General features: G+C 37.1%; 1 protein-coding gene and 1 long non-coding RNA gene across 3 annotated transcripts in view; one reads left to right on the forward strand and one right to left on the reverse strand.

Annotated features, from left to right (window-relative positions):
* Nucleotides 1-1899: 1899 nt before the first annotated feature.
* Nucleotides 1900-5019, reverse strand: hlx1 (H2.0-like homeo box 1 (Drosophila)). Of its 2 annotated transcripts, XM_048207828.1 has the most exons (4): nt 4462-5019; nt 4120-4278; nt 3716-3900; nt 1900-2497 (listed from the first exon to the last, which is right to left on the reverse strand). In XM_048207828.1, exons 1-4 carry the CDS (start codon nt 4868-4870, stop codon nt 2195-2197), a joined length of 1056 nt encoding a protein of 351 aa, XP_048063785.1. In that variant the 5' UTR covers nt 4871-5019; the 3' UTR covers nt 1900-2194. The 2 variants fall into 2 exon arrangements, with proteins under 2 accessions (XP_048063785.1, XP_048063786.1); XM_048207829.1 differs by lacking the exon at nt 4120-4278.
* LOC125278564 overlaps nt 4968-10264 on the forward strand; it is a 45508-nt gene continuing 40211 nt past the window's right edge. Inside the window, exon 1 of the long non-coding RNA XR_007187178.1 lies at nt 4968-5105. This is a non-coding gene — a long non-coding RNA (uncharacterized LOC125278564). The remainder of the gene's footprint in view (nt 5106-10264) is intronic.

Raw genomic sequence — 10264 nt, forward strand, 5'->3', positions numbered from 1 at the left:
GGTTGTTTTTAACCCAGCATTTTTTTAGAGCGTACACACACACACGCACACACACATATATATATATATATATATATGTATATATGCGCATATGTGTGTGTACATGTACTGTATGGACAGAAACTCTTCGCAGTCCTCACATTTTCATAGTTGCGATACACACATGATCACACCCACACTACTGGCTTCATTCACAGCTGCCTGTGATTTTGCTGTCTTCTTGGGACAGACAAAATGTTGGGATGTTCCAGATTTATGAAGGTCTTTTAAATCCTAATTATTCTCACAGACACTAATGCTCTTAGCAGGCCTGTTTTCGGTTATAGACTCGAACACTTCTTTGTGACGGTCTAATACGACGCAGCGCTCACAAAAAACTCTTATATAAATATGAATGCAGTAGCTGCAGTTATCAGTTTATGAACTGAACTCATTAAACTACATAAACTCTCTGTTATCGCAAACTCATGTAAACGGCCTGTCTCTTTATCAAAGGCCTTGAGGTTCAACAAACCAGACCAGAGTGTCTAGAGAAACTCTTTTTTTCGCAATACTTGAATGTATAATAACTCATCTGAAGATGTAAAATACACACTAATAGTAATGTCACAAGGCTCTAATATCTCTGGATGGATTATTGTCTAAATCCTCGAATAGTTTTACACTGACATTATGCAGTCCACCTCATTACATGGCATGTGAAGTGTAGCTTAGACAGCCAGAGTCCATAAATGGAGCAGTTTTTGATGCGCAGATCTGAAGCTACATTCATAAAACATACTCATCCGCTCCGTTGCTGATATCTGGAGCCAGCGAATGTATACAAACTATCAATCCAGGCTCTTCGCTCTCTGTTTATTGTTGGACGCCAAATTTCACCCAGCTCGCATTTTTCAGGGCGAAAAGCCTTGGCAGAATTACATTAACCTGACTCAAAAAGGCCAAAAGACGAACATTTCACCATCCATCACAGACTTATGATGTGAATGTTTCACAAACCAAAGGGAAAAAACTGTAAAAAACTGTATGCTGCATATCTGGATTATACTGTAAAAAGTGGAACAAAGAGCTGTTTCTACCTGATTTAACCCATAAATGAATGTAGGATGACTCTAAGCAACATTAAAAAATTATTTTGATTTCAATAAAAAAAGTTAATTTAGATGTTACCATTTTTTTCAGTGTATAGGCAATTTAATTACATACAGTTAAATCTAAACTAAAACAATAATGAAACACAAATAGGTAAAAGGTATAAGCAAAAATTAAATCATTGTTGTCAACTTGCCACACTCTTCCTTCTTTTTCTCTATTTTTTTTGTGATATTTGTTTTAGAATATACACTATGTTGCAACAACTATTGCATACATATATATTTATACATACATATATGCAATAGTTAGTTGTTGCAACATACAAAACCTGCTAGAGAGAAAAAAAACTCGTGACAACTTGCCCCAATCTTCCTCTCTGCATCTTGTTTTTGTCATAATAAGGTTTAAAAATGATGTATACTTTCACAATAATGGTTGTTTGATGTGTTGTCTTATCTAATCTCTCCTGCAAAATTGTGAAAATGTCTAGGTTATAATCTAGTAAATTATGCAATATTGCCATATAGCCGACAATAAACTATGTGTCGCAAGAGTTCATCACGATAGATAATTAACACACATCATGTTTATGTGCATAAAATATATGTCCTACAATGAAAATAAGAATCATAATAACAATGATTAGCCTATTATTATTATGCTATATTTAATAATTATTCCGAATATTAACATAAAAAGTGGCGAAATTCAAAATGAATTCGCTTTTTAATTGTATATTTATTAAATGAATCGGTGTAATTACTGCATTTTGGACGATGATTTCCATAAATACACCACTTGGAATATTAGTAACAAACGTTTATTTACATTTTCAGTGCAAATACTTACAGACGAAATATAATACAATCAAGTCTTAATTCATGAACATTCAATTCCCAAATCGTCATAAAGAAGGGCGAGTGGTTCGGTTCAGGCAGAGCGATGCTTTCCTCTCTCAGGGATCACGAAGGGTCTGTTTCACAATGGAAGACATGAAACGATGGCTCAAGTAGGCCTGTTTGTGTGTGTTTGTGCTCTATTGTGTGTCTCTGTCCCGTGTGTTTGAGGTGTTCACACCAGATGACTCGGTTCCGTTGACTCACAGCAGCAGTTGTGTGGCTGAGCTCGGTTCTGTCGTGGAGTTTGTGCTGGATGTGTCCTGCGTGCTGGGAATAATCACACTGGCTTTGCTGAGGTCAGAAATGTCCACGTCGCTTTTGTCCTCCGCTCCGTCTTCGAATTCGGACTCGCTCGGTTCGCTTTCGCATTCGGAGTCGTCGCGTTCTTTCTGCTCGGTCTCGGTCGCGGATTTATCCGGCTGTTCTTTCTCTTTGTCCTTCTGCGCCTGCGCTTCTTTGGAATGCCGCCATTTCATCCGCCGATTCTGGAACCAAACTTTGACCTAAAACAAGGTTATAAACGTTATTACGCTAGAATATTTTATGTATGCATTTATTTATTTTTATATAGGCCCAAATTTAATTATACACTCTCAAAAAACCAATGTTTTGGTCAAATATATATATATATATATATATATATATATATATATATATAGGCCTTTTTAATCACAATGGTTGGGTTTATCCATTTTTGACCCAAACATTGGTTGAAACAACCCAGCAATTTTTATGTAGCCTATTTGTATATTATTGTTAGGAAAATGCTGGGTTGTTTCGGACAAACCCAACCATTGGTTAATTTTTTTAATACAATTTTTAAACGCAATGGTTCAGTTTGTCCATATCTGACCAAAACATATCAACACAGTATATATATATATAGGCTATTATCTACTGTTTTGATGTTTTTTGTGATGATCAGCGTGTTAAAAATAACTCAAGTTGGGTTGAAAATGAACTAACCCAGCGATTGGGTTGTTTTAACCAAGCAGTTGGGTTTGCCGAACATGCTGGGCAGTTTTATTTAACTCAACTATTGTTTAAAAATGACTATATGTCTGGCTTAAAATGAACCTAAAATAGGTTGGAAATTAAAAAAATCAGACACATAATTACTAGAGGCAACAATAATAATCAAAAGGTAAACATTTATTAATAAGCAATTTAATAAATCGTTATTGTTTCATTATAATTCATTAAACATATTAATACATGTTAATTTCCAGCATACTGTAATTTTTAAACAATAGTTGAGTTAAATAAAACTACCTAGCAGGTTGGGTCAAACATTTAACCCAACCGCCGGGTTAAATAAACCCACTCGCTGGGTTTGTCCATTTTTAACGCATGCACAAATTATAAATCGAAACGTTTTGATTGGAGTGGCGACAATTTTACCTTTTTACTGAAGCGAGGCAGAGATTCAGTTTCCAAACTTTACTGGAAAGTTTTGAAACTCTTATCACATTTCTCAGGCTGTTAGTCGTGTCATTTCCGATATAAAACAAGACAGAAACTCTTACCCAATGCGCTAAATTAGGATGTTATGAAATGAAACGATTGCACCCCTCCTTTATTTGCAATAATTCGTTATAATTGACTTTCATTTCTCTAGAAATGCTTGTGTCGCAATGCTGCAGTTTTTCCACGAGCACTCCCGATAAATCAGCTCTTTTTTTTATTTTTTTATTTTGCACGTGAATTGCATGAATAATCACCTGTGCATCGGTGAGTCCCAGCATGGCAGCCAGTTGTTTTCTATCCGGTTTCGTGACGTACTTTTGGATTTCGAAACGCTTCTCGAGGCCTTTCCGCTGGAGGTTGGAGAACACGGCTCTGGACCAGGACCTTTTCCTCTTGTACGTCTGTGGCATTGTGTCTTTAGAAAGCACTGCATACGGCCCTGTTTGAGTCAAAAACAACACACGCCATTAGAACACGAGGGGCTTCCAACGCAATTTAGACACAAATGCAAACATGCAATGACTTTGTGAGTGCGTGTTATTGAATCATCTGTACATATAAATATATATGCATGTGCGAAATAATCACATGCATTCAGATTAAAGCTTCATCCATGCAGGTTCTCGTCTTTGGGGCTCAACTGGGATGTCTACACTACCTGGGAAGGTGTCTTGAAACTGATGTTGCCCTGATTGTCTGCTTATTGAACCCATCATGGAGGAGGTTTCGCTCATGGTCGGGTCTATGGACGCGAAGTACGGGCTGGCAGACACATGGACTGCTGACTGCCGATTCGGACTAACAATCGATGTGAGATCTGTTACAGAACGACAAAAACCAAACAATTCAACTAGTTCCAGTTGAGCAGGGACATTAAATTGCGTAAATATAGGCTATTGGGGTGGACGCGTCCAAACAAGACTATTCTAAATTAATCTGATCGTTTTGTCATCATAAGTGAGGTGTGATGTGATACATGAAGAGTGGTTCACTGTCTTACCTCTCAAAGATGGAGATTCTTTAGCCTTCGGCTCGAAGTCTGTGGATAATATCCGATCGATTCCGAACTTGAGGTCTTTACTTGACGGCGGGGGCGCGGACTGCGCGTGCATCGCGCCTCTGGACGCAGATGTCAAGTGTATTCCATGCCGGTGATACGCGGACGCGGGGTGCAAGCGCACGTCCGGAGTGACCGGGGACGGGCGCAGCGGTGATCCGGACGCCCGGGCCCCAATATGGGCCATAAGCGAAGATGACCCGGGGATGTTCTCAGCATCTCCAACGTGCAGAATATCAGCAATGCAGAACGAGGGTTTTTTCATGCTATCCACCCCAAAACCACCCGAACAGTACGCAGTCCAAAGGCTGAAGTTCGACGCGTAGAACGGATTCAATCCCGTCGTGTACATCCTGGCAGGAGAATCCAAAACTTCTTGACAGAGAATCTCGCATGCGACGAGTACTTTAAGGAGTTGCCCTCTCTTGCGTTTCTCCTCAAGTATGAAACTCCAGACAGGAGTCCAAAATGCTCTAAGCAGGAGTTCCGTTATTGATTGGCTCCCTCTGAGCCAATGGAAGTTGACAGAAGAGTCCAACACGCCCCAAAGACGATGAGTTTGACCGAGAGCACTTCCATTATGACTGGTAAAAAAATCACCACGTTTATTAAATGCCTATTGTTCAGATGATAAAACATTAAGCTATTTTAATTGGATATTGCACGTGAAAATGCATTTATGCGTATGCAAATAAATGCTTAATTTTTCGATATATTAGCGAACTTTTAGAATTCATATTCTCATAAAAATGCGCATCGATGTTTAATCTCATGCAAAATGAGTTTTCGCGTGCATATGATACGTGTAATAAACATTTTTTTTTATATATATATATATAATTTTAGAGACACATTACAGATAAACAATATGTTATTCATACTTGTTCAATTAATAATGAGTTTTGCATGCAGTTCCGATCGTGTTTTTTAGTTTTCAAAAACAAAATGATACATAAATGATCCACAATCAAAAGTCTGGTGTGTTCTGGGATCAGGAAACAGGAGTTTCTCGATGCAAGTCATCCTGTTTTTGATGAGCTCTGATTCAGGCTAAATGAGCGGATATTCCTGCTAGATTTAGGCCAAAAATAGAAGATGCTTTAGTATTTTAGGATACAGCAGAGGACCCTCACTTCCTCCGGCTCGGAGAGGTGGAACTTTATAATGACTGTTAGCACTTCCTTTTTTCAATATTTGTGCAACTTTATCTCAACTCGCAAGTCGCGCGGTGACGCAAATCCGTCCTTATGCTTATAATAAACAGAGGAAATCTATTCTCCGCTGAAACGAAAACACAATTAACTTCAGAGGCGATACTTCATACATATGTACACGTTCAGCCCATGACAACTTTATATCACTGTGCCAAAATTAGAGCGCTGTTTACAGTGAAAAAAAAAAAACGGATCAAAATAATAGCCTAATTATTACATTTGTTTTATACTTGTATTGCATTGGTATGTTGCTATGTTTATGATCATTAATGAGAGCAGATGAGTTTACCCCATGGTGTTTTTTAGAATATCTCTCTTCCTCTGTGGCGTTCATTAGCCGTGATTCATTACCGGAAAGGTCAATGACCCTGACTGCCTCCTATCACGGTGTTTTCGAATGACTCCATTCCGGTTTAAATTTAGAGATGAAATGTACCGCTTCGCTCTCGATCAAGCAGTCAAAACAATCCAGGGAAGAGGATGCGGAAGACGCGCTGCGGGTGAACGCGCACGTTATTTCAGGTGCCGGTGGCGCGTCTTGGAACCCTGAAAGGCCCGAGACTCACGAGCGACATAATAAAACAGGTCATAAAACCTGCAACACCGCGGGCATTTCACCTACTGGAGTCATTCAACAGCTAAAAATGCTGGGTTGAAAATGGACAAACCCAGCGGTTGGGTTAAAAGCTTGACCTACGTGCTGGGCAGTTTTATTTTACTCAACTATTGTTTAAAAAATACTAATATGTCTGGCTTAAAATGAACCCAAAATAAGTTGGAAATTAAAAATCAGACATAATTACTAGAAGCAACGATAATAATCAGAAGGTGAATATTTATTAATAAGCAAAAATGTTTATTGTTTAATTACTATTCATTGAACTTATTAATACATTTTAATTCCCAACATACTTCTGGTTTATATACTATTGGGCAAGCAATACAGTATTTTTTAAACAATAGTTGGGTTAAATAAAACTACCCCGCAGCACGTCAGTCAAACATTTAACCCAACCGCTGGGTTGTTTTTAACCCAGCATTTTTTTTTTTTTAGTGTATGAACGATTATATAGCAATTTAACATAATCAAGAATCACATTTTTTACATGACTAATAATATTTAACATTTTAAAATTCATAATTTAATTCAAATTGCATTTTCTTTAATCACTAAAAAGATTGAAGATATGTTCTGAGAGAAGCATTTGAATTCGATTTTTTAGCCGTCTCTGAAAGTTTGTTCTATAACATTAATATTAATCTAAATTTAATTGTATTTCTCGATCTATAATGTGCAGTTATTGTACTTGAAATAGCCTTTTCTGTTTTTGTATTCTGAAAAGAATGATATTCTTAACTAATTCATTCTTTAATCAGGCCACATAAACACGTTTGTTTCCTTTTATTTTTTTAAACGCGTTCTAAACTTTACCTATTAATATTTTATAACCTAGTTCTGTAAACAAATAAATGCGTTTAATATATGCGGAATATCGTACTCAGGTCAAGAGATCCAGGATGAAAGTCTCGCTCTACAATGCAATTGTCTACACGGAAGAAAACAGGTTCAACCCAGAGCTTCCGGATATCTTTATTGTCCATATCCATATCTGCATTCCTATCTATATGTACGCCTGTATTGTGATAAATATATTCGTGCAAACGCACAAAATCATCTGCTGCAGTAATTAAACTAGCGATTCAAGAACAGTAAAGATATGCAGAATAAAAAAAAATCGGGCTCGTCTGTTGTGGTCAGATAAAACATTATCCTTGCCTTAATCACTTCAGTGATTTGATCTGAACAGTGGCTCTTTCTTCCTATTTGCAGTGATAACATCATCTACTGGTCCTTTGGGAATGGCTTTATTCCTGGACCCCCCCATCAGGAGCATCTGTCTGTCAACAGTGACAGGACCCTTCATGCTGGAAACATTAGGAAATTAAAATATCATAATCGTTAAATGCCGATCCTGGGAAAGTTTGGAGACCTTGTGGAATTGGTTTGTTTTCCCAAATTCCCTCTGGCTGATGAAATCACTGTCCTGAGAGTTCAATGGCAATCTAGCCAGCTCACTGCGGTTCATTCTGGGGATTTGACAGCCTCGGGAAACATTTGTTACGGATAATTAATTGCATTTTTAAACGGACCCTTGACAGAATAGAAATCCTTCAGTAGCCTAATCATATTAGTGAAGCAGCGCAAAAAAAAAAAAATATAGACGTTTTATATCACAAACTCATTTCTGTTCAGCGGATTATATTTCATACATTGCAGAAAAGGAAATGTTGTCCTGACTAAACGCTATTTTTATTATTAATTGAGTGTCATTCTTCCGCTATTGAAGATCGTCAATGACTCAGAATTTTGATGAATTCTGAACTGTGAGATATAAACTTGCAATTGCAAGGAAGAAAAGGCAGAATTGTGAGATAAAAAGTTCCGATTATCGTTTTTATTTTTGTAGTTGGGCTCTATGGGTGCAGCGATATAAGATGATTAACAGGTAGCAGAAACGCTTATCAAAACTATCGGTATTTAATGATATAAATAGTTCAACCAAAAACTATAGTGTGCATAATAATATAGTGACTTTTAGGGATTAAATATTGAATTTCGTCTCGATAATCAGATTTATATTTTGACACTGCTATAGCCAAACATCAACAAAAAATATATAAAATGTTATTATTATTATTTTTTTTAATGTAAATTTAAAAAAGGCCTATAAAGATCGGAAATCGCTCCACGCAAAAACGCGATTTAGCGAACTTCGCGTTTGCTAAAAAAAGCGCCATAAACGTTTCTTTCCTTATATTTATTAATGTATATAAACATAATTTTTTTGCGCATTTACACACATGCCTATATATAATGAACAAAAATAAATTTGGAGAGAAGGGGGGGGCTCATGGAAAATAATGCCCCCCTTTCGGCTTCAGTGAGGATGTTTTTCTAGACACAAAACGAAGACAAAATAGACATTTTAGAGACACAATACAATCTGCTCACTCTATCCCCTTTATAAAAAGGCCTGCTTTTATTTTACACAGTATTTACTCAAAATCTACTGGACAAAAGCAAAGCAGAAATTATACTATACACCGATAAGGCTGTCATTAGTTTTTTATTGTCGTTGATGCTATGTAATCGGTCTCAAGATGCGTTTACATGAGCAGCGCAGATTCAAGTCTTTGGCCTTTTGTTTGTAAAGGAATCCAGTTACTCTTCTTGGCCGATATACACGGGGTTAAATCAAAAGCTCCATGTTAAATAACAGCGAGACTAATGGAAACGCGGAAAGGTCATAACAAACCATTACGGTCCAGTCGAAGATCCAGCTGAAGCGCCAGTGACAGAGAAGATTCACCCCACAGAGCTCCTGCTGTCCCGATTGGGCCCCTTAATGGTCTGCAGTGATCGATTGTGCACTTGTTTACTGAAAGTCATCGCTCTTGAAGGAAGCCAGATGCTTCTGCAGCTCTGGAACATAAGCCTGCGTTCATAATCATCTGACGGATCCCAAACGCGTGATGAATTGGTGCAATAACGCCACGTTTAATGGAAGGAACGCGCGCGACGTATTATTAGCGACATCTTAAAGATGAAGTGATAATTTCCAATTATCCTTCCTCTGATGAAATATATGAATTAACAAGCTTAAGTGTGCGTTTAAACTGCAAAATTTAAAATGCCTTAAATAAACGTGTATATATAAAATGTATATTTTTTAATGCAAGAAACAGTCTTAATAAAATACTTTTTACTATATAGTCAAATGCACTGATTTGATTAAATTGCATGTTTTCTATTATTTGTAAATTGTTCTAAATTTACAAAAACACATTTCCCGTATAATGTAAGAACGGTTCTGAAAAATACCACTAAATAATAAAGTATTTATTACGTCTTTTAAAGTGTAACTGCATTACGTTAATGAGTTTTGCCCTAGTTTAGAAAAAGCATTTTGCTTAATTTAAATTATACACAGATTAATGGCTTTTTCAAATAATATAATTATGCATATTCAGAGAAATGTTGGTATGTGTGCATGTTGATGTTTTCATGTCAAAGCATGACCTGATGCTGCCCTCTAGTGGTGAAGTCAAGCACTGATTACAGCTTCAGAACCTGATGGTTTGATGCACTAATTAACGTTCTAAGATGAATTCATCACTTTTGCTTGGCTAACTTTCTCAGGCATCATCTGCCTGCCATGTTACTTTAATCAGCCCGGTCTATTCTAATAGATTTGAAACTGTCCAGATTTGACCCGTCTCATTTCCCAGTGCAGGAGTGTGTCTGGGGAGCCACTCAGTGTAGAATCCAAACACATTTGGCAGCAATAGCCCATATTTCATCATTGTTTACTGCATATTCATTCCTGCAATCCCCAATGCGACAAGAGTCAGCTGTTAGAATACTTCCTTATAAATGTCATCCTGAGAGCTTCTGGTTCAAGACTTCGATGTCACTGACTCCAAAAAACACATTTCTTTAAACATCATTATTAGGATTACACAAAATGAGC

This window comes from Megalobrama amblycephala, linkage group LG11 (genome assembly GCF_018812025.1).
Source record: "Megalobrama amblycephala isolate DHTTF-2021 linkage group LG11, ASM1881202v1, whole genome shotgun sequence".
Classification (NCBI taxonomy): Eukaryota; Metazoa; Chordata; class Actinopteri; order Cypriniformes; family Xenocyprididae; genus Megalobrama; species Megalobrama amblycephala.